Source organism: Canis aureus, chromosome 16, assembly GCF_053574225.1.
Source record: "Canis aureus isolate CA01 chromosome 16, VMU_Caureus_v.1.0, whole genome shotgun sequence".
In the NCBI taxonomy this organism is placed as follows: Eukaryota; Metazoa; Chordata; class Mammalia; order Carnivora; family Canidae; genus Canis; species Canis aureus.
Genome location: NC_135626.1, coordinates 25,618,307 through 25,644,125, shown reverse-complemented (window position 1 = coordinate 25,644,125; position 25,819 = coordinate 25,618,307). Strand labels below are relative to the sequence as shown.

General features: G+C 35.6%; 1 protein-coding gene across 11 annotated transcripts in view; it reads right to left on the bottom strand.

The window, feature by feature from the left end:
• The window catches only part of BCAS3 (BCAS3 microtubule associated cell migration factor), a 591,271-nt gene that overhangs the window by 252,734 nt on the left and 312,718 nt on the right, over positions 1-25,819 (bottom strand). For 8 of the 11 annotated variants that reach the window (XR_013354262.1, XM_077852358.1, XM_077852357.1 and 5 more), the window contains 3 exons: positions 19,990-20,090; positions 17,300-17,496; positions 12,224-12,321 (listed from right to left, as the gene is read on the bottom strand). Coding sequence is in view for 8 of the 11 variants with exons in the window: in XM_077852358.1 (XP_077708484.1) it covers positions 12,224-12,321; positions 17,300-17,496; positions 19,990-20,090 (396 nt within the window). In the remaining 3 variants the exon portion in view is untranslated. Of the gene's footprint in view, positions 1-5,706; positions 7,122-10,187; positions 10,362-12,223; positions 12,322-17,299; positions 17,497-19,989; positions 20,091-25,819 lie in introns of those variants that run through there. The other 3 variants (XR_013354263.1, XR_013354264.1, XM_077852365.1) reach the window with 3 other exon arrangements.

Sequence of the window (25,819 nt, the reverse complement as noted above, 5' to 3'; positions counted from 1 at the left end):
ATCAATGGGGTGAATTGGAATAAAGAGTAAAATTAAGAACAGGTTTCAAGGCAAATAAAAAGTTTCAGGCATCATACCAAAATTTTACTAAAGTCTCTAGCTTGGGCCCTCTGATTCAGGAATTGGGATCCTATCACGTCTATAAAAAACCCTATTTAAAGGTATTCACTCATGGCTAGAAATTTCTGACACACGAAAAGTCAGCCCAATAGGAGAATGTCAAAGAGATTGGTATGGATGCTCTAAGTGTCCTCTTTAGGTGGAGAGAAACAAAAGGGTGAAATGAAAGTCTTACTTACCCAATCATGCAAACATTCTTCATTTGAAAAGTATTTAAACTCATCTAAAAAAGGGATAACTAACTGGGGAATTCATTAAAGTTTCAAGTATAACTTTGGTATTCTCTCCAATGTTAACACATAGCATTTATAGAATAATTGTGGTCCTTCCAATATTCTTAGCACACCAAGGGTAGAACAGGTTTAAGACTCAAGATACCGCATCTCACAAGGCTGCCAGGAGCATGAATACAAGTCACTGAACTGTAATGACATTACGAAAATGGTGGCAATTCTTCAACAAAATATTTTGGTTTAATGGAATTTAGGTCAGATCCCTATATGCTAATATCCTGGGTTCATGTATAAAATGGGCTAGCTTAAAAGACAGCCCCAAATAACCATATAATGATATGCCTGAAAGCCTTGTATGACCAGAAAACAAAAGCAAGTCTATTCCCTTTAGTGGATGTTTGCCAGGCTTAACAACAGATTCCAGAAAGTGGGAATTTGCTATAGTGAATGCTTTATAAAGATAACCTTAAAACACAAATTCACATGCAAGCCTTATAATACCAAAACACAACTGATTTGAGGGCCATAATTCCTTTATTTTTATTATCTGGTAATGTAAAAGCTATCAGAGATGAGAAACATACTACTTAAACATAATACTGCTTTTTTAAAATGACACAAAAGATGATCTGAAATACTCTGCAAAATATTCCAACTGATCACACAGTTTACCAAAGGCCCAAACAAAGATAGTGACCATAAACGTAAGAGAAAGTCTCATAAAGGACTAAAGGCCAAGATCACATTTTCTAAAGATGTTGCATTATTAAATTTTAATCAGTTTATGGTATATTTAAAGCCCTATGCTCTATTTTTAAAATTCTAGTTAGTTGACATATAGTTCAATATTGGTTTCAGGAGTTCAATGGTTCATCATTTACATATAAAACCCAGTGCTCATCACAAGTGCAGTCCTTAATACCCATCACCCTTCTATCCCATCCCCCACCCACACCCCTCCATCAACCCTGTTTGTTCTCTACAGTTAAGAGTCTCTCATGATTTGTTTCCTCTTCTCTTTTTTCTGTTTATCTATTCTGTCAACAATGCAATAAATATTGATTATCTGCCCTGTGGCAAGCACCCATACCTGGCATGAGAAATACAAAGACAGCCCTTGCTCTTAAAGAGCCCTCTATTACAAGGCATTACTTTTCCCTTCTTTTTCAAGGCATCCTATCCATGGGGTAATCCAGTAATAATGCCAAGGAGAGTTATCTTAAACTCTTGTTGTGACAGAGTGACAGAGTGATCCACATTTCTTCCTATTAAGTCATTTTATGTCTCTTTTTCACTATTTTCATGGGCAAATTAATCTCAATCACAACATTTTTAAGAGCATCAGTACAAACAGTGACTTAAGAACTGCTACCAGGGTCATTTCCGACTCACTCCTACCCATGGACCATGGATGCTGTAGTATCTGCTTACCCAGCTTCCTTTTTTCACCATACACTTAGCTTCAGGAAAATAATCAAGCTCAAATGTGTTATTATTTAAAGCTGCCCTTCAAATCCAAGTATTTGGATCAATGAAAAAAGTTCTATTTTGGTATTCAAAAAATCACAGTCACAAAGCTGCAAAACATTAAAGTCACAACTTCTGCAGGGTATTAGGATCACATCAGAGGTAAGATTTAAACTTAGCACCCAAAATCCTGATGATACAATGTTCTAATCCTATAAGAATACCCTATTCTGTGATTACTATGATAGCCTCTTAAATACTGTGAAGTATAGGAAGAGGGACAAAGCTCTTATTTTTCTTCTCTCCATTCACAACTTGCCCCCCAAGTTCTGAATATAAGCACTTTCTGTAACAACAAGCTACCTTTATGACATCCACATAATTATAGGTTCAGGTCAAGAACTCTAGACCATATTGATTACATCTCTATGCAATAAGGACCCTCCAGCACTGTTTGTATCCACGATAACAGGGACAGCTTTTAAGTATCTGTGACACTAAGAATTTTCAGTCCTATCAATGCCAGAAATGGAAAGCCAATGACCAGTCAGGCCTGTCAGTTGTTGCCCGAAGCAATGAGGACAAGCTGGGAATTCATCATACTGGAACTTCATCTGCCAGCTGCATTCACACATTTTCACCACCTGAATAGTTGATTCTCTTCAACTCCCACGTGGCTCATTTCAGCACACAGTGTTTTGAAATGAATATTTGATCAGGCAGGGTAAAAAGAGGTTTGGACTTATCTGAGGTGTCACCATAATGCACTTTAAGTAATTCTAAGTATCAGGAGCTAGGTGTCTTTAGTTCCATGCTTTGCATATTTCTGAAATGGACCTGTGATCCTAATTAAATATGATTAAATTAGATAAGCCATGGAAAAACACCTAGCACAGTGTTGGGCACAAAGCTGTTTATCAATAAACATTGGTTTTTCATATCTTTTACTTCTACCTAATGGTGAATATCTTGAAGATTCCTCAGAGATCACCAGGAGATGGGGATAACCTAATGCCAAAGAAATTTAAGAATCACCTTAATTTTGTCAAAACTCTAAATCCTTACCCCAAAATAAACCTAAGAGATAAAGAAATACAGTAGGGCTATTTAAATTGCTTCATGATTTGGGGATTTCAACAGTTTGACTCGGATATGCCTAGGTATGATTTTCTTTGTTTTTATTCGTTTGTGATACACTGAGCATCTTGAAACTTTAAGAGTTGATGTCTTCAACTAATTTTGGAAAATTCTCAGCCCTTCATTTATTTGCCTTTTCCCTCCTTCTTATCATCCATGTATAACAATCACACACACATTAGACAATTTAATATTACCCCACACACTTCTCACACTGAGTTCTATTTCATTATTTTCTTCTTCCTCCACTTTAATTTTTTTTTTTAAGATTTTATTTATTCATGAGAGACAGAGAGAGAGAGAGAGAGAAGCAGATACACAGGCAGAGAGAGAAGCAGGCTCCATGCAGAGAGCCCAGTGTGGGACTCGATCCTGAGACTCCAGGATCATGTCCTGGGCCGAAGGCAGACGCTCAACCACTGAGCCACCCAGGCGTCCCTCCACTTCAGTTTAATCTTTTTTTTTTTTTTTAAAGATTTTATTTATTTCTTCATGAGAGACACAGAAAGAGAGAGGTAGACAGAGTAGCAGGCTCCCTGCAGTGAGCCTGATGTGAGTTCAACCTGAGCCAAAGGCAGACGCTCAACCACTGAGCCACCCAAGTGTCCTCAGTTAAATACTTTCTGACTTGTTTTTGAGTCTCTGATCCTTTCTTCTTCTGCATCCAGTCAGCTATTAAGCTCATTCAACAGATTATTTAAGGCATACTTTTCAGTTTTAGAATGTCAGTTTGGTTCTTATATGGATTTTATCCATGTCTTCCTCATTCCAATTAAGGAATGATATAATATTAGATTGTAGGATTTCATTTAAAAAGTACATCTAACATTAATTTAATAGAGAAATATTAAACACTTGTTTCTAAGATTAAGAAAAAAGACAAGAATGTTCAGTATCTTCACTTCTATTTAACATTTACTGGAGTGTCTGGTTTCTAAATTTCCAATTTTTGATTGAAAATGAGTTTTATCATTGGTAACAAATATTGTCAGTTGTTTTCTTTGAAGTGATAGGCTTATTTTGTTTATTTTTGAGAAAATTTCTGCTAAATACCCAAGTTCTTTTCAGTAAAATAATATTCCATGGCAGTTGCTAGTTCATAGTAATCACACAAGTGCATTTTGTCAAGACAACTATCATGCATTAATTCCATTGTGACATATAAAATACTAAAAAGAAGTACACAAACAGCAAAATTTAATAAAATTGTCATACATCAATGATTTGAATGTTGACTCTTTTTTTACAGTAAGTTCCACACTCAACATAGGGTTTGAACTCAAGACTTTGAGATCAACACTTGCAGCTATATGGACTGAGCAAGCCAGCCGCCCTAAATCATAGACATTGTTTTTTTTCCCTAAAGACTCATTTATTTACTTTAGAGAGAGAGCATAGGGAGGGGCAGAAGGAGAGGGAGAGAAAGTCTCAAGCAGACTCTGCTGAGTGCAGAGCCCTAGGGGGGTTGATCTCATCACCTTGAGATCATGACTTGAGCTGAAACCAGGAGTTGGACACTTAACTAACTGCATCACCCAGGCACCCCAACATTCTTAAGCAATTGTAGTTTTTTGTTTTTTTGTTTTTTTTTTTTTAAACAATGAGTGAGTACCCTTAGCTACAAGCATAGTTTGGTGCCATTGTGTTTATTATGTTAAAATGCCATCAGCTTTATCTACCATTGCTTCTGCACTACCCATACTTAATGTCAACACAAAATAAAAAAAGAAAGGCTAATAATGACTTCATGATACTATAAAAATAGTTTTCACTCACAGACCCCTTGAAAGTGTCTTGGGGACTTCTAGAGGTCAGTGGACCACACCATGAATTACTGGTATGTATCTGTATACACATGTGTTTCGAACTGCAAAGAACCTAGAATAGCCAAGATATACATGCCAAACAAAAGTGAAGGCATTAAATTGCTAGATCTCAAAACTTACTAAAAAGCTACAGTAATTAAGACAGTATGATAGTGGTGTAAAGATACACACACACACACATCAATGGAACAGAATAGAGAAGGGAATTTTTTTTTTTTTTTTAAAGGCACTGTGGAACTTCACTGGAAGAAAAGCATATCTTTTTTGAGAAACAGCACTAGAAGAAATGGCACAGAAGAAACTGAACCTTGATCCTCACCTCATGGATAATAAAAAATAATTTGAAAAGGATCATATGCCTCAATGCAAAGACCAAAACTACACAATTACTAGAGTAAGGCATCACTTCAAGATGGATGAAATGGCCAAAGATTTCGTGTAAAACACAAAACATAAAAGGAAAAGGGATAAGACCAAACTTCTGCCTGTCAAAGAATACCAATAAGTGAAAAGGCAATAAACTGAAAGACTTGCAAAATACCTGACAAAAGACCTATATCCAATATAGTTAAAGAATTTAAATTCAATACGACAACTGGCCAAATAAAAGCTGATGAAAGACTTCACAAGTACATTAAAAAGAAGATACCCAACTGGCCAATAAGTATATCCAATCATTTCATTTGAGAAAAGCAAATTAAAACTATAATTTCCATTTACAAGAATGGCTCATCCATTGCTAAGAACAAAAGATGGTATCATTTTGGAATACTTTCTTGGAGGTTCCTAATAAAGCTAAATATATGTCTGCTTTGTAAGCCAGCAATTCCAGGCCTAGGTATATGCTCAAAACATATGAATTCATATGTAAAATAATAATAAAAAATTAAAAGTGCAGATGTCATAAAAAGGACTTGTACAGGAAAGTTTATAGCAGCTTTATTCATAAAAAGCTAATAGCTGAAAACAAGAGGACAATGGATACATAAACTGCATTATATTTATACTATATTGCAACATAAAAAAAATGGACAAGTGACACACGCATCATATGGATGAATTTCAAAAATATTAAGTAAAAGAAGCCAGACACAAAAGAGTAACTGTAGGATAATTTCATTTACATGAAGTTCAATATAGACAAAAGTGATTTATGATGATAAAAACCATAGTGGTAATCTCTAAGTCAAAGGTAGTATATTGACTGGAAGGGGCATGAGGGAACTTTCTAAGATGATGGAAATATTCTAATTTGTTCTGAGTAGTGATATACATAAAATTCATCAAGTTGTATGATTAAGATATGTACATTTCTGCTATATGCAAATTATATCCAAATTTTTAAAAATTCTTCAAAGGTGATCCAAAGTACACGTTGATCCATTTTTCAAGCTGGAAGGGGCTTTGGAAATAATCTACCTCAATTCTCTCATTTATGGAAGAAAGCCTTGGGTTTCGAAGCAATTTACCAAACAGGTAATTATAGGCAGAGTTGAGACTAGAACCAAAGATTTGTAAGCTACTTGTCTCTATTCTTTCTACTACACCAAATCTTCCAAAACAAGACTTTTCCCGGGAACAATTATTTTCGCTTCGATTATTTGCTTTAGCTTTTCTCTGACAGTTTTCAACAATATCCAGGGAACTATCATGAGCTCTGGTTCCGAGTAGTTGCCTGGGTGAGGTCCCAAGCTGCTTTTTAATTGCTCACTGGGCTTACATATTCAATGGAGAGAGACTCTTTTGTTTCCCTCTAAGTTTATAGATGGCACCTATAAGTATAAGCCTCTCAGGCTCTTGGACACAATTTAAAATAGTGTGGCACTAACAGTTTGACACTAATGTCACTAAGACAAATGGAATTCCCGGTTCAGACTTAAACAAATTCTAATACTGCCCCCAATATTGTCCCTCTGCCACCACGGTCTCAGGCAACAGACTACATAAACAGTCCAGCCTTGTATTAAAGGTGTAGTAATAAAGGAACAAAAAAGAAAAGTTGGGTCTTTGGGCTAAAAAACCCCTTGTAAATATGTGGTACCCCAGTATATCAACAGTAGGGAGAATTCCATCAATTCCTTCTCAAAATGCTTAGGAAAGACTTAAAGTCATGTCAAGGACTCGGTGCTTGCAAGAGAGAAAGCAAAGGCGAGGTTTTAGTTGACACAAAGATTTATTCAAAGAAGCAATGTGTCATCAGAAGAAAGCTTTCCCAACAGCTTCTTCTACTTCTGTTTACAGTTTCTTCATCTTTAAGTGGGGCAATCATTTTTTTTTTCTTAATTGTGCTGAGCTAAAATTTTCCACATTGTTAACTTGAATTTCATCTTCTAACATCCTATAAATATTAGAAAGAAGAATGAGAGAACATTTAAATCAAAAGAAGAGTGATGTGGCCAAACACCTTCCTTATGTGCAAAAATCAGGTCTTTTCCCTACATGTGTCATCTTTAACACTTCTTTTTGATTCTATACAGACAAGTAGGTGTTCATTAGAGTTGAAATAATACATAAACTTCCTCTTTACTATAAAAAAGCCAATCTTAACATCTGAGTTTGAATATTTGCTAACTGTTTCAAGTGGAAATAGTGTCAAAGTAAAATTGCTGACCTCCTTTTTTCCCCTCTGAGGGACTGTTCACAGGTCATGACTAAGCCTCCTTTTAATTTCGCCTTCATCCATAATCCTCTTACTGATCCCACACAGGCTTTGAATACTCAAGGTACAAGTATGCCTGGGGTTTTCGTCACCTTATAATCACAAAGAGTATCTGGAAGTCTACTAAATGAAAACCACATCGGGTATCCAAAGAAATATCTCAAAATTTCTAAAGAACTTGATACCCTTTATATCTGAGAATTATTTTAAGAAATAACGAACACATCCCTGCCCAAAAAGTGAAACAATCTTTTGCACAGGGAACCTTAAATTCTTTTTACAAATGCAGAAAAGACAGGATAAGTAGGAAACATCACTTGTTGGACGTTTCAGAAAATTTTCAAGACCATGATTACAATGTCATGGGTTCTTGTCATTCAGCTCTAGTTTTTAAAATCATGGCACCAAGTAGACTCACCATTGGATGACTAAGTGATGTTTCTTACAAATCTCTTTGCTTCCCACCACCTGCATCTCTTGTGTCTCTGATAGTTTTATGACACAGTGACTGTCTACCTCAGATTGGAATGACAACTGCAGATACAGTGAAATATGATCCTTAGGAATATTCTTCCCCTACATCAGAAAAATCTCTATAAAATAAAAGTATGCCTCCATATGAACATTCCTCCAGCAGAGATTTGACTTAAATAATCTCCTTGTTGCCTACCTAATCGTACCTCTCTAATAAATATTGTTTTTTTTAAATATCTAATGAACCAAATGCCAAATATATAAGGAAGACATAAATGATCCTTATAAACTCAGTCAAAGCAGGCATAATCAAAAAGAATGATTATAAAATCAGTCAAATAAAACGTTTGGGTTTTTAAGTGTCTCATTTTCTTCAGTAAACAAATTATTTTGATAACGGGAAAAACTGAGTGCTAAAGTATCTCCTGAATTATCAAATTTCTTATAATTTAGATTACTTCAATTGTACAATAAAAATAATATTTCTCTTGAGTCAAGAACAATAACAAATACCAGGTCTGAAACTCTGTCCCTATTTATAGAAATGTTTGATATAACACTAATACCTGATATATCAAAGTTTGCTCTAAAGGATAAAAACTCATTTTACTTAACTGTCACAATTGTCCTTCTCCTACTGTCATATCCCATAGGAATGTACATAGATGTTGTCCCCACTACTTCCAATACTGTTTTCTCTATAAAATGTTTACTTTAGTAGAGTTTGACAAAGATGTCTGCTCTTTGCATGAGCCAGGCATAAGTCTGTCTTTAAATCTCAGTTGCTTTGAGTTCTTTCTTTGTAAATATCAATTTCCATAGTAAAACCACAAACCCAAGAGAAACAAAGTTAGGATGAACTATATCTTTCTAGGCTTTCTGTCTGCATGACTCAAAAGAGACTTTAGAGTTGTTATTAGTAACCAACAGGTACAGCCTACAGGTCTGGGAACAAGAGGATCAGCCACTAAGGTGGGAAACAAAATATGAGCAGGGCATGAACGGCTATCTTTCTACTTTCTCTTCAGAGGTCCTATACCTTTATCAAAAGGACACATGTTATAAAGAACAAACAATGAGAAAAGATGCTTAGATACCTAACCAAAAAGAATGTACAGAGGAAAAAAAGTACTTTGTCTAGAAATATTAACTATAATTCAGAGGCACTGATGTTAATGAAAAATGGAATGGTTCCTTCCAATCTCATTTCTCTCAGTAGCCTATGTATAAGGGTAAAATCCTATATAGTATCTTTCCAGAATGGTCATCTCCTTAGTCAAGAAGGGCACATCTCATAATTATCTAAACTCAAAATTTTAAGTAGGACAGATAGTACCCTTTTGAATTACCAAAGGTCAGATATTATGGGAATGATATCTACTTAGAAAGCAGTTATAGATCTTCCAGTTTAAATACACATATTTATACAGAGACAGTAAGAAGCTTGTTCATAGGTATCTAATGGCAGAGAATTTATACCATGCCTAAATCACTGAAGTTAGTAAGAAAATACATATTTTGGAAAATGTTCTTCTATGTGAAGGAGTGAAGAACAAGATATACTAGATGATCAAGAAATTATACAAATAAAATTTCTTAGCAAAGCAAAGTACAAGGCTCTGCTGATCTCTTTAGTTTTAATAGAATAATACTGCCAGATAAATATATAGATATCTAACATGCTGACCGAAGGCATAAATAAAATATTTTCATTTTGAATACTGTTACAACTGTCAAAAGATTTAATCATATCACTAAAAATTCTAAATTCTATGCCTCTGAAAAGTAATTATATGAAAAATAATTTACCACCACTAGTTTACACAGAGCAAGAGCTGTCACTAGCTAGAAAGGCGGTTATAAAATGTGCCATAGGAACAATTAAAAAGACAATACATTTAGTTGTATAAATTGCATGAAGGTAAGACAAAGCAATGAAGCCCAAGAAGAGGAGGTGCCACAACAGTCATATCTCTCAGCAAAAGCAATCAAAACTTCAGAAAAGCATCTTTGTAATATGTAGCGATTCCAATGCATGGGTCATAATCAGAGAAGCACTTCCTGGTTCAGGAGCAGTTGTACAAATTTATTAGACTCTTTTAATAGAAGAATCTATAGCAGAATTTTCTCATCAACTTTTTTTAATAAGGAACCCAAACTATTTAGTCCCTAATCTTCCTAAATATTAATAGAAAAGCAAGTCTGTTACAGTAGTAACAGACTATTAGATAAAGTAGATTAAGTTTCCCCAACAAAACATTATTCACTCACTTAAAAAATGCGTTGAACAAAAGGGATCCAAACCATCTGAGAAGTAGAGGATTATTCATAACAGTCCAATTCCTCATCTATGGGGTTTCTTTAGCTCAAAGTTCGAGAAAGCAGCACACACATTTCATTGCTCTGTCTCAGAAAGGAACTATGGCTTTCTGGAATGAAAATAGGCTTAGAAAAATAACAACAGAGCTTAGTCACCAAGAAGTCCTTTCTCTACTCAAAAGATTAGTACTTTCAGGCAGAGGCTCATAGCTGTAGAACAGTATCCTAGAATCTCCTACAATGTGTCTCTGATGCAAATATAAGTAAATCAAGGGCAAAGATCTAGTTCCTTTTTCAAACATCATTTAAAAACTCTTCTTGCAGCAGATTTAAATCAAATGATGGTTGCCAGTAGTTCATTGGCATTCCTCTCTGTGGCATGAGATATTACTTTACGGAGAGCTAAAATTGAGATAGTGCTACATGAGAAATATGGAGTATTACATCAGAGTGGAGTGCTAAATATGGCAACTCTTAACAACATCAGTAACTGCTTTAGTGGCATGTGTTTCACTTGACTGGTAGTCACCTGACTCTAAAACATTAATAATATGGCAGTTTAAGAATGTTAACCACCTCTCCCCAACAAAGGCTACTACTGTAATCTTAAATAAAATACTTTAGGTTACAAGACATTGCTTCCAGGATTCACGATCATTAAATGATAATTCCAGATGAGCAGGATCTGTTAGCATTCTCAGATTGAAACTATCCAAAAGATTTATTAAGTCACCCATCTGAGTATTTCATTCAATGCAGGGAAGCAAGGAGAGAGACTTCACACATTTCTGTGCTTGTTTCCAGGGGACAAACATGGTTGCCAAGTGAAAGCAGAGAGACAAGTATGAGCTCTTTAAAGTAAGAGTCTACATTAAAAATGAAGGCAGAGCCCTGGACATGGACAGCTAAATCAGACACAAGGTACAATCTACTGACAAAAAAAAAAAAAAAAAAAATCAGAAAGCTAAGATAACGTACAAAACCAGTTAGCTTTCAAAACTTCAAAATACATCCAGACACAGAATCAGAAACAGAAGCTTTGGTCTTTTAAAAGTGACCTTCACAAATCAGTTTTCTGTTTGTTTCCATTTTCTTTCACAGTTTAAGCCTCAATCAAATCAGCAGTCTCTGGGGATTTTGAAATTGCTATAGATTAAAATCCTCTCTGACTCAACTGTTTGACTAATGCCGAGTATTTAATAATTCTACTCATAAGAGACTTTTTCTTGATGAAACCCTGATGTATGCTCTCTTCAGATGCTCTGCAGCTGCACCATAACAGAAAGATCACTGTCCTTATTTTCTTTATCAATGCATTTAGGGATGAAAAATGTATTATTATAAACAGGTACTTGGCAGATGTGGCAGAAAACGGTTTGACAATACTAGTGCAGCAACTATCACCTACAGAGGTAAAGATCTACTCCCGGGTATTAATATTACATATTCATGCCTTGCTTCCAAGGATAGAAGGTTAATAACTGTGATAGATAGACGAAAGTTAAGTTAATGAATTTCTAAACTTTATGCTTTCAATAATAAAAACCATTTAAGCAACAGCATTTGGACTCTCTACTTCCACAGATCAGGCACTTTGATACTCAACAGGTTGAGTAAATTGAATCCATATATTGTATTTACGTTCTCTGTCAAGGTTGCTTCTCCATATTTGAGAGATCAAAGGCAAAACAGTCATCAACCCTGTAGCCCTCAATACTGTGTTCATTACATTTAATCAAGTGCCAACCCCACCGCATCATTCACCAACCTTAACAATACTTAAATGCATGGCATTGTTTAGCAACAAATGATAAACCTTAAACACACACACACATATATGTGCACATCATGCACGCATACCCCAAAATAAACAAACACACACAAAAAAAGGAAGAGGAAGGCAAAAATATCATTCTCTCCATTGTGCAGGAAAAGAAATTTAAAACGCACAGAACTATCCAGCACACATTTTGGAGGCGGTTTTCTACCTGAGGCAGCATCAATCACGGTGGAAATTCCCCTTCGATCAGAGACTGGACGGGATGACCCTGGCATGCTGACTGGGTCAGAGCGGACCGGCTGGATCCTGCAATGCAATTTAATTTAATTCACATATGTTACCAGCATCAAAACTGTCGCGTGCTACAACAGACCTTAAATCAGGGATGCTGGAATAGGCCAATCCATTAAAGAACCATTCATTCTAAAATGGGACAAACAGGGAAACTGCAGTCCCTAATTCTTGCACAAAGCTAATGCACTATAAACATTCCCTACACTCTGGACCCCTTCTCCTTTTTGTAAGTTATTCAATAGATTCTAAGTAAGGGGTTGAAAATTGACATTAATTGAAAGGGATAAATTTAGTAGAATGGGAAAGGAAACAAAAAAACTATACCAAAACCTTTGACATTTCCAAGGGACAGATATGAAGAGTTTTGACACTCTTCAAATTTATGAAATAGCACCATAGCTAGTAACACCTGCTATAAAAGGCAGCATATACTAGATACAAAATTTTGAGCACTCCCTTACAATCCTGAATGAAAGTTACTTTATATATGACCAGAAGCATAGAAAAACAAAGCTGTGTTGGAATGTGGCGGCCACAGGTTTAGCTAGGATCACTTTTAACTAACTGACTTCCATAAAATTACCAATTAGCATATAAGAATCAATTAGAGTCTCAGCAAAACTGCAATTTACTACATATAATTTTAAGTTGCTTAGGAATGATAAACCTATAAATGCAAAGAGTCTATTTCCAGCTGTATTAGGCTAATATTATTAACATTAAAAAATCTGTATGACTACAGGATCTGAGAGCCCAGGCAACCTAGAGGAATAAAAACTTGTTACAGCAAACATTTTTGGTAATTCATTCATTCAATGAGTCTTTGCTGAATATTAAATGTGTGTCAGTATTATTCCAGGAACAGGCAGAAACAAAACATGAACTAATAAGGTCTGTGTGTGGGTATATGGTATAGCACAGACATTCATGACTGATGCAAAAGAAAATTACGAAAATGAGTGAAATAGGCAATAAAAGTTTAGAATGAGAAAACAGGTAATGAAATCAGGCTCCACAGCAGACTGAGAAGATCTTGTGGAGGTGTACCAGGAATCGGATACGTATACAGTAAAGGATACGTACATGCAGAGGAGCAAGAAGTGCTCTTTAAGCATACAACTAGAACAAGCAGCCCCATTGGATTGGTAACTAAGCATGACAAATGCAGGGCATCTTGAGGAACATGTTTGGCTGAAGCACAGAATTCACAGTGGACATTGGTGGAAGATAAATGCCATGGGACAGATTATAGAAGCCTGAAATGTCTAGTACAGACTGCAGAAAAGAGTAGTTACCAAAAGCACAGTTTAAATGTTTGTGTATTTGTTGTATGAAGAAAAGAAAAGAAGAGGCAGGTGAAGGACAACCCATGTGATCCAGCACTGGAAGCTGGAAGTACTGATAATAAATACTTGTCACTGTTCTTGTGGACAATGTGTACCACCCAACATTTGTTCTACTCCAGCTGATTTTGCTAAACCAGTCATGGTAATCCCATCGATTCATGGCAGAGATTAATCAGTTCCAGGATGGGCAGGCCTAAGCAAATTTGGGCCAGTAAGAAAAGAGGTACAGTGTATTTGAAATGTCTAGGAAAGATGTTTTCTGGTTCTTAAGAGAAATAAGAAGCTAGACAGTTAAATATGGTCAGTTCATCCACAGTAAAGTCCCCTCCTGGTCTAAACAACTTAAGTGGGCTAATAAATTTCCTATTATTAATTTGATTTATATTGGGGTTTCTGAATAATCTAGAGTTGTTGGTAGGTGAAACAGGCTGGCCGTGAATTGATGTATTGAAGTTGGCAACAGATACACGTGGGCTTATTCTATTATTTTCCTTAACTTTAAATATGTTTATATATGTCTGAAGTTTTTCCATAATAAAAATGACAAAAATAAAAACAAACTGGTAGGGATGATGGAAATGTTCTGGAATTAGATAGTGGGGATACTGCCCAACATAGTGAATATACTAAAAATCACTGAATTACACAGTGAATTTTATGTTATGAGAATTGTGTATCACTTAAAATAAAATACTGTGAATAAAGTCTGAATATCAAGTGTGTAACATGATGACTATAGTTGATAACACTGTATATCCGCTGAAAGAGTAAAACGTACATGTCCTCACTAAAATAATCACAACATATATACAGATATATATATATTAAATATGTGAGCTGATGAATATGTTAATTAACTAGATGAAAAATTAAAGTAATAAAGCCAAAGGAGCTAACCTTCAGTAGAAAACCAGACTTTGTATCTCAGCTTCTTTTACATGATCTATTTCTCAGATCTATTAATAAATATTTCATTGGCCTTTTTTACAGTTTAAATCCCTACTCCAAGTAAGGAGCTGCCATGAGTTTATTTAGGTGTTTTTTCTTTTTTTTTTAGCTGACTCTTTACACTTGGTACCTTGTCCTGTACTCCATAAGGTATCACTAAGAATTATATGGTACTGTGATAGTCTGCCCCCCTATATACTAACATAAATGTAAAGGGTCAGCTGAATCAAAAACACCTAAATAAAGTTTTTACAACTTAAAGGAGAAAGTAAGGCTAAGAGCCATAGTGCCATTGTATATAGCCCTAAAGAAATGTAGAAGAAACAGAGGTGGGGCACTCAGAGCAATAGTAAACAGGGATGAGGAGAATATAAATAGTTGGATTTCTAATTGGATGCTGGGGAGGAAATTGTACTAAACAGGCCTTTTATATTTGAAATAATGTAAGTCAAACCTAAATTTCCCATCAGAACTGTGTTCTCATGGAAGTTAAGGTTTTAACCAAGAGCCCATATGCTCAGATTTTTAAATATAAATTACAAGAGCAATTCAAAAGAAATTTATAAACCTGTGACTCAGTATAAAGGTATCTAAAGTTTAGATGTATCCAATAAACAGGACAATATTTGGGGTGCTTGGGTGGCTCAGTCAGTTAAGCATCTGAATCTTGCTCTTGGCTCAGGTCTTAAATTTGAGGTGGTGAGTTGAGGCCCCACATTGGGCTCCACGGTGGGTGTGAAGCCTACTTAAAAAACAAAAACAAAAACAAAAAAAAGGACAGTATTCTAATCAAATATATACAGTCTAAAACCATTTAAATGACAAATGCTAAAGTATAAGAAAAAGGAAAGCCCATGAGGAAAATTCTAGACAGAATTTAGGACAACAGTTTATCTGAAGAAGCAAGTTAGAGAGCTCTTAGATGAAGGGCTATGTCTGAAGTAAAGAGTAATTAAGCAAGTTGGAAGTCACAAAGCAAATGAACAGAGCTGTATACATAGGAGAGCTAGAAAGATACTCCAAAGAAAAGGGACAAGGGTGTATTACGGTATCAGGCGACAGTCATCAGAAAAAAAAGAAAAAAAAAAACGGATCTTGTGCATAGTTCAATAAAGAGAATAAACATAGTTTTATGTGTTGTCTATTTTAAATGTCTTATTATTGACATTTAAGTACCCAAATGACTTATAAACATGAATGAGTACACATTGAATCAGTAAGTTGAGGACCAACCACTTCCTGAAAATGGACTAACTACACCAGGTTACATTTTACTGCTGGTACCAGTGAAAACTGGTCTAGTACTCAGTATTGTCACTACTGCCTGATATCAGGGGGGAAAAGTCCCACTTCTGAAAAGCCAAAAAAGATATTCTAGGGTTTTTTGTTTTGTTTTGTTTTTTTAAAAAAGAAAAATGTATGGATGAAAGAAATAAAGTAGAAAGCAAACAAAAAATTAAGACACTAGAAAAGTATTACAGGAGACATGTTCCATTAATATGAATTATTCGTTTATTTTTTAAAGCAAGCTCTACGTGAACATGGAGCTTGAACTCATGACCCCAAGATCAAGAGTTACATGCTGTACCTACTAGGCCAGCTAGGTGCCCCATGAATTACTCTTAAGAAAGAAACATCTAGGGCAGCCCTGGTGGCTCAGTGGTTTAGTGCTGCCTTGAGCCCAGGGACTGATCCTGGAGATCCGGGATTGAGTCCCATGTCGGGCTCCCTGCATGAAGCCTGCTTCTCCCTCTGCCTGTGTCTCTGCCTCTCTCTGTGTCTCTCATAAATAAATAAATAAATAACATCTTAAAAAAAAAAAAAGAAAGAAAGAAACATCTAGGCCTAAGCTACCTCTGCAACAGCTTTTGCACTGTTAGACAAACAGATATTGACAAAGAGGTATATAAAAACATATTTCCAACCTACAATTGGGGACTCATTTTTCCATAATTTTTAAAGAGATGTAAGAAAAAGGTCTATGTTAGATTCAAGTAAGATACATTACAGAGCTTTTTATAAGAGAAGACAAGGAAAGGGAGATTACATTGTATTAGACTGAGCCCTTCATTGTTATACCAGAATGTGTTAAGTCTGGATGTAACAAATTAAACTGGTAAGCAAACTTGAGACTACAAAAGTTAAAGGTTTTTAGTTGCATTAGAAAAAAAAACTTTAATAACAAAAAGCATACTTTGTCAATCTTGTACATGATTCTTACAAGTGAGAGTCAGAGAATATAGTTGATGAATATGTATATAAATATATATATAATAAACTATAAGTGAATTTATATCAATTTTTTTCTCATCTGAAAACTTTTTAAAGCCTAAAAGAAGGGATAAGCAGGATTTCAATGAAGGTTAGTTGAAAGCAAAGTGTTAGTAAGATCAGGTAAGGAGAGTACTCTCAGACTTTAAGCAGTTAGAAATAGGAGGAAGACAGTGTAAAAATGATATATTTTTTAAATGCATTGAATATTACATTTAGGGAAATACAATCCAAAACACAAATATTTATTGAATGTAGAGAGATCCCACATAAGATCCCCAGCAATAATAGTGAAACAAGCTACAGTGCATGTATTTTGTACCATAAAACTGTGCCAGGAAGGAAAATGTAAATATTACCTAAGATGCTCATTACAAATGAATATATTAATCCAGTCAAATTACTCTCTAGTTCTTATTTCTTACCTGAGACTGTTGAGATCAAGATCATCTGTATCAAAATCCAAAAGGGGCTGTGGAGTATCACTTGGACCGTGAGACTGCAACACAGATGAGCTGGATGATATGACTGTGGTCTGGCCTGAGGGATGGATGGTTTTGAACTGGAACTGTGGACCCATCCACAGACGCCTGTGGGGTCCAGTGTGTGTTACAATTTCTACCTGGAACAGATTATGAATCACGATTTAAATGTATTATGACCTCCTTTTAAGATGCTTTCACTATCCCCCCATCTTGTCTCCAAACACCCTCCAAGCTCATCTTAACCAAGTGAGAGAGGTACAGGGCATCCACAATCAAAAGGCAATGGTAATCACAGCCTATATATGCATTCACTACATCCTTCTATTGATTTTTACCAAAATAAACAAAAAATTCGTTTTGTGTGTGTATGTATTTACACGTGTGAGCATACATGCACACAACACGCACACACACACACCACACACACTTATACAACACAGAAATCATATGAGAGTAAAAGCACCAGTTGCCTGCCTCATATAACTAGCATCAACTCCCTAGGGACTACCTTTGTCATTCATTCTAGACAGTACTTACGACTTTGTGGGCATGTAGTGAATACTACACCTATTAATACACAGATTAAAAGTAATTCCTTCACTGAGGATCAAGCTCATGACAAACTTCAAGTTGTTCTTGAACTATCCAAGGAAAAGAAAAGGTCTGAAATAATTTTAAACACCCAAAGCCAGCTTCTTTCCACAATTATACTGTAGCATTTACTCAGCTACCCTCAAAATCCCCCCAAATCAGGTTTTAAATGAAGAGTATTATATATTTTCTCTCAGACTAGATTTGTCTTCAAAATATCATTATTTAATTAGAATGTTTCCTCCACTACCATGAACATTGACACAGGTATTTTAAGTGCTGCAAAACAGTAATACTACAATGTTTATGAATTTCATGGTCTATAGAGGGGATAAAGAATGGTGCCAATATTGAAGACTTTAAAGACAGAGCAGAGAGTAGAAGAAACAGAGTAAAACATGAAAATAAACATATCATATGATTTTATACATGAGCAACTTGATGAAGAAACTAAATATGCAAATGTTTGGTGAAAGACTACCTCTCAATGTCCTTAATTGCGGCATCCACGTCTGTTACACACTTTATAGAACTGACTTCCCATGTGCCTTCATTTTGCCCTGAGTTCTTTTATATTTAATCACATTTCTCTGATTGCGGTGATTAATTCTTAACAAAACATAACTGAAAAGGTTCACAGAGTGTGGCTCTGTGTTTGTTAAGTCCTAAAGGGCAAAAGCATCATCATGGTCTTGGAACAATATTCACATTCCCACTAATCACAGGGCGAAAAATACTCTGATTTAGGACAGTGATTTCTGATTCAAGTAGTTGTATTCTGCAATGTAAATTAGGCCACAGATAAAGCATTCTGTGTATTTTAAGCTCAAAACCATCCGTGTCACAGAGCCGAGAGGTAAACAGATGCCTATGCAATTTCACTGAGGGAATGGCCAGATGTTCCTACTCACTCTCCTGTTGTGTGCAGTACAAACATATTGTATATACTTTCACACTGACAGCACACATTACCCCTTTTCCTAATTGAAAAGTTGAAGTGAAGGACAGTGGTTTCTTTGCCAGCATTTTTTGTTTTTTACTTTACCGTGGTATCCTCAAGAAAGGAGGCACCTCCATATGCCAAGAACTGAAGCATCGACCCTCCTTCATGGAGCTTCCCGTGAGTGCTTCAGGTGTAATGAAATGTATGTCACTTAGAAATAATCTGATTCTCCGGCTTCCAGATTCCCTGTAGTTTTATAGGCTACCCTCCCTGAGAAAGCAGTGAAACTTCATGGGCCTCCACTGAGGCACCTGTCTGATGAAAAGCTGCTTGGATTGGTAATCTGAGACAGGTCATTAACTTTACCAAATGATGTCAGACTTGAGGCAGACATAACAGCATTTGTAATGAAGTCATTTGTAATCTCATCATTTTGAAATCTGCCCAAGTATCTTTTATTTCAAAGCCCTTGAAATGAAGATAGTTTCACCTGGCAAGGCGAGAAAGGGTCAGCTGGAGTGGTCACAGGACTGATTTGGAGACCACTGGAGGTGGTGGTCCACGAACTGAGGAAAGGAACCCAGCTGGGCACAATCAGGACATGGGCTGATGAGAATGCTGGCCTTTTCCAATCAGAGTATGGGCCCAAGCTTCAGAAAATGTTGGTTCCACAAAACATATCCCACACATTACTGAATGGTTTCATGGTTTCAACAAGACCAATTCTTTTTTTTTTTTTTTAACAAGACCAATTTTTATTTTAATCTAAACAGTCCATCTAAAACCCAAGGTTCTAAGGGATATATAAATGGACTGTTTGAAAGCTATGCGTATTTCATGCTCTCTGTATGAAAGCTAATGTACACATACACACACATGTATATAATACATATAAAATATATGTATATGTATCCTTGCAGCAATATTTATAAGAAAGACAATGGATTCATTCTTGGTGGTCCTACAAAGAGTTCCCAAGTCTGCCCATTTTCCTCCAAGGAAAATAGTTTTTAAGATTTTAGAATTCAAGAATAAGAAGAGACAATGGATTTCTGCTTTATTTCATTTTAACAGGCCAAACATTTTAGACTTTTACCTGAGAAAGCCATTCTTCATCTTCCTGTCCACTATGGTCAGAAGCTAAACTGTCATAGGACCCATGCCGAGTAATGGGCCCTGGACTTCCAGGGGGAACCACTGTAGGAAAAGGAAAACATATTTAAACAACTTTAACCCATGCAGTGCTAAAATTAATGAGGCTGCAACCATCTTGGATACCATGGTAGTTTTTCAGATAAAATATGACATTTAATGCACAAGGGCAATTCAAATAATGAACAAGAAAGACTGAATTTCTTAGGAGTAAGGAAGAACTCCAAGTGCACTTTAAAAAGTATCTGTAGGAATTTCATCATGCTAGATGTCAATGTAAAAGAAATGAACAACCAGTTACATCTTTGCAGCACAAATACTTTAAGGAGCAGTGACAATTCCATAACACATTCAGGACAGTTTGGTCATTTCCAATTAAGACAGAAATTAATTTGATGCAGTTCCTATAATTTGGGAAGGAATTTTTAAGACAAATGTCAAGAATCTTTAAGAGTCTACTTAAAAAAAAAAGAGTCTACTTAATAGTTTCCTATAAATTAAAAGGTATAAGTATGCATTTTTAACTTAAAAACACTTCCAGTTCCTGAAACACCTCACTTATCCTAAGAATTGTTTCATTTTCTTGGATATTTCAATAGTTTCCCCAATTCTGAAGTGGTAAGATATAGGCTTAAAGTACAAAGAGTCTATTTTCTCAAACTAAGAATAACCTTTGCTTAGTCAAAGCAATAAAATTATTCGACATTTATTAATGAATTCTTACTGTAAACCAAATATTATCCTAATAAAAACTTAGCCTTTTCTTTTCAAAGTCCCATAGTATTTATTTGCTTATATTTATTAAAAAATACTTTATTTTTTGGAATACTTTTAATAAGGTTCACAGCAAAACTAAGAACACACATTGATTTCTCATATACTCCCTGCCTCTACAATTTTAATACTAAGAGAAATAAAACAGTGAAAAACTGGGGGAAGTAGAGGGAAAAAAGTAAAAAAGGAGGAAGAAAAGCGTAGGAGCATTTGAAAAAGAAGAAATAGAAAAGAATGAGAAACAAAATATTATTTCATAATTTCTGTTCCCCAGAGATATGTATATATGCATCTACATGTGCTATATTCCTGTAGGCTACATTCCTAAAAATGAAATAAAAGGATATGAACATAGTTAAATATCTTAATGCTTACTAGGAGTTAGATACGTTTATGAGCAGTGACTGAGAATACTAATCTCACTGCACTCTTGCCAGACAAGGTATTCTGAAGAGCTGAATATTAGTGAAACAGATTCAAATCAAGTAGAGGAGACGAGCCTAGGGCAAGATTTTAAAGGATGCACGCACAAAAATAACCTAACTTAACTTGCTGGTGGAGAAGTGGTGTACCTAAGCCACCAATTACTGCTCAGAGGGGAATAAATAGTATTAAAGTGTAAGATTCTCAGTAGTTAAAAAAAAAAAAAAAAAAGATTCTCAGTAGTTAAAATAATTAGCTACTATTTTTTAAAATCATGGTTCTACTTCTGAAAGGCATGCTGGCATCTGGCACAAAACACCAGTGATCACCAAAACAGAACATCTGATTTTCTTAACGATTCTGAACAATTATCACTAAGAAAAGAGTATCATAATAATTATCTAATTAATATTTAATAATCCTCTTGGGAATAATTTTGGTGTGTATTACAAAACTGTTAAAAGTTAAAACTGTTAAGTAAATCTATGTTTGCAAAAGGCTGAGTTGTTCCTAAACCATCTGTTATCTTTTCAGTAAATAAATTTTATATTAAATTCTTTTTTAAAAGATTTATTTATTTATTTGAGAGAGAGAGCAGGGGAAAGGGACAGAGGGAGAAGGAGACCAAGAATCTCAAGCAGACACCCCACAGAGCATGGAGCCCGATGTGGGGCTCAATCTCACAACCCTGAGATCATGATCTGAGCTGAAATCAAGAATCAGACGCCTAACCACCTGAATCAGCCAGGTACCCCTATATTAAGTTCTTAATACAGAACAGAACAAGTGGATCCTTCAAACCTTCTATCAACAGTAGTCAAGAAGGTGACTAAGGACAAATATCTAAAGGTTAGGACATACTTTGGAAAGGGGTTGAGGGTGGAGAAGATTTTAAATAGGTGAGGGAATAGGTCATGCAGATATCTGAGGGGAAAGTGTTACAAAGAGAATAAGTACAAAGATTTTGAAGTGAGAGCATAAAGGAAATGTTTTGGTAATTATTTGGGCACTAACATGGTTGGATGTGGTCAGGCAGATTGAGAGTGGAAGATGAGTCAGTAAAACAAAAGGGGCAGAGAGGGAGGATGAGCAGATGGCTTAGGACTCCCCTCCACCCCAGTAAAGCCAGGGTAATGGGATGGAAAGATATGAGAAAGTTTTAAAGAAATGTAAGAAATTATATCCTTGTATACCTAACTAGTATTTAATGAGAATATTTCCAAGACTTTGCGTTGCATTCTATATATGCTGAGCCCAGGCTAGTACCTGTCACAGAATAAGCACTCTGTAAGTATTAAGTGAATGGAATTTTGGATTCTGGACTAAGTGAGGACATTAGAATGGCTGGACATTTATTTATCCATTATCAAAATGGGATAAGCTTTAAAAAGAATACAGTGTCAAGGAGGGGGTAAGGAGCAGGATTATAGATGAAACAGGATTAGTCATGAGTTGATCATTGTTGAAGCTGGAAGTAAGTACATGGAGAGTCATTGTACTATCGTTTTCTAATTTTGTGTATGTTTGGCATTTCCCATAGTAAAAAGTTAAAAAAAAGAAAAAGAAGAATCCTGCTCCCCCCAACTGTCCCTCTACTTTCCTAAGAAAGTGATAAAAATACCAAATATATATCTATGAAACATTAAATCTGAATCCTGAATTCCTAAATAGAGATTTTAAGAGTTCCATACCTAATGTTCACTAAAAGTTTTTCAATAGCTTTGAAACATCTAGAAGATTCACAATATAAAATACAAGTCTGATGGGATAACATTTTCAACATCAAATAAATATCCTTCCCATCTTTGTGTTTAAAAATATTCCCCAATCCAGGTGGGAAGAACATTTCATGTTCACTACGTTAAGGAAACAATGACATATCAAGTTACAATGAAAAAAGAACTCAAAACCTTGACCCTGGGATAAGAAAAGAACCTGAAAGTATGATGATTAAGAGCAAGGTTTTCCATACTCCCACCAGCCAATTACTAGGAAAGATTGAGATTATTAGAGCAAGAGTGCGATCAGCAGAAAGGGAGAAAAAGAGGGTCCCTAAGGAAGGGTTAAAAGAATGACAGAACCCCAGGAGTTGTAGGGATAAAACGTCTGTGAAAAATCGTATCTTTATTCTTGGATAGAGCTCAAGGAAGTAGCAAGAGGTCTCACACGGTGCAAAGAAGAAGAAGAAATGTGCACATAGCATGTCTACATAGTCAAGTCTACATGATCACCTCTCCAAATTCCCCATGGATCAGCTGAGAAAAATATTTTGTATGTGCACAAGAGTACTACAGAAGAGATCCAGAGAACTGACAAATTTTGAAAAAACTCTGGAGTACAAACGAGGATGGATGCTACAGAGGGTGGATGCTACAGAGACCTATATGAACCAGTAACCAATGATCAGGTAGGGAACCGGGGCATCCCAGTGGTCACAGTAAGGATAAAATGTCTCCAAGTCTCTCATCTCCTATCTTTGCCCTCTGTAAGCCCTGGAGGATGTAGATGCAATTTTGGAGGGGGCATAACTGATTGAGATTAATTTTTGCACATCTGTTAGAAGGCACAGAAAAGAATTATACAGGAGAGTTTGTTTCTAGAAAAAATTTAAGTTCCATATCTCACAAGCCTGAGCTCAGTGGGCCAACATACACACCTTCTATATAAAGAAAAATGTTAAGTATATTTTACATTTACCAACTATTTGTAGATAATTAATAAACTTGGGACAGGAAAAGAATATGGAATTCTGAAATCAAAATCTCCACCATCTTCCTTCCCTTCCTTAGGAACAGTAATTTAAAACAAGCCTAGCCATCTAACTAGAAAGGATACACTGCCAATTTACTTTAGAGACTACAACTTCAAAAGTACTGCCTCTACACACAGGCATGTGGTAAGTATAGATCAACAAGCAAGGGCAGGATGAGCAGATCATTATGAGGTAACTGTGAGCCAGACTTTGTTTATATTGTGTTCTCAGGAAAGCAGATCATGCTTCTAGTGAGTAAATAAATGCTAAAAAAAAATCACCAAGTGTATTTTGCTGTCTTACAGTGATATATGGGTGTATCTCTGTGTACATACGTGTGTTTCTATGTATATATTTATATAATTTAATATGTGTTTATGTGCAAAGCAAACAAAAAACAAATCTGCTTCAGTGCCGATCTTTGCCAATTAGTCCTGTAAACCTAAACCCAAAAAACTTCCAAATCGGTAGAACAACATGAGTAAAATTATGAACAGAAAGATTAAATGCTCCTCTGATAATGACCCTAAGTCTGAAGCTACATAACAAAATTTTCAATATTATAAGGTGGAAAATGTCAATTGATAACATAACATCTCAGATATGTAAATAGTTTGCACAAATTCTCTGGTTTTGAATTTTTAGGCATCTTCTGCACCATAATGTAAGGATAAATCAGCACAGAATTTTTATAAATTACCCATATAAAATATACTATTTCTGAGTTAAAGAAAGTAAAAAGTATTGATTTAGATGTTGTTTTACTATAGGTACAAAGTATTAAGCTATTTAAATAATAACTGCTAAATTAAAGAGTTATAAATATATTTTTAGAAAAGATTTTATTTATTTGAGGGGGACAGGGCTGGGAGGGACAGGGCTGGGGGTGGGGGATGGAGAAACACACTCCCTGCTTAGATCAAGCCTGACATGAGGCTCAATCCTGGGACCCTGAGGGTCATAACCTGAGCTGAAATCAGACACTTAACCGACTGAGCCTCCCTGGTACCCCAAGAGTTATAAACATTGTATTAAAAGACATCTAAAGATGCTTTAAAGTCTTTAGTCTTTTTAATACTGATTAATAGAATGAATATGGACTATTACTTGTAGGTTAAGATATGTAGGATTAAATTAAGGTTTCAAAAATGAGTTATTAGTTCTAGAGAAATTTAAATCTTGTTTTCCCCAAAACAATAACAGCATATCCTCAATTACAAGGAATCAAATTATTTCTAAAAGATCCAAAGAGGGCAGCCCCGGTGGCGCAGCGGTTTAGTGCCGCCTGCAGCCTGGGGTGTGATCCTAGAGACCCGGGATCAAGTCCCACATCGGGCTTCCTGCATGGAGCCTGCTTCTCCCTCTGCCTGTGTCTCTGCCTCTCTCTTGCTCTCTCTGAATGAATACATAAATCTTAAAAAAAAAAAAAAAAAAAGATCCAAAGAGTAGTAACTAGATATCAGTAACCTAGGTTCACCTGCAAAATATCTAGTGTTCCAGTTAGAGAAGTTTTTACCATTAATATACTGAATACATTACGGCAGGTAATTACTTTTTTAGTGTATTGGGCATGCTTTAGATACTCAGAAAAAAGTCATATCTCCTATCTGTGGAGTTTACAACAGAGTACACAGAGTCTAGGTATTCTGTTAAGACAAAAGAATAAATGGAAAAAATATTTGCTCCCAGCACCATTTGCTTTTAAAGCAATGAAAGAAAAAAAGATTTGACAATGCATATCGAAACGAACAGACTAACCACTTACAGGTTATAAGCATCTTTTTTACATAAACTAACACAAAGGATAACGCTTATTTATGAAGCC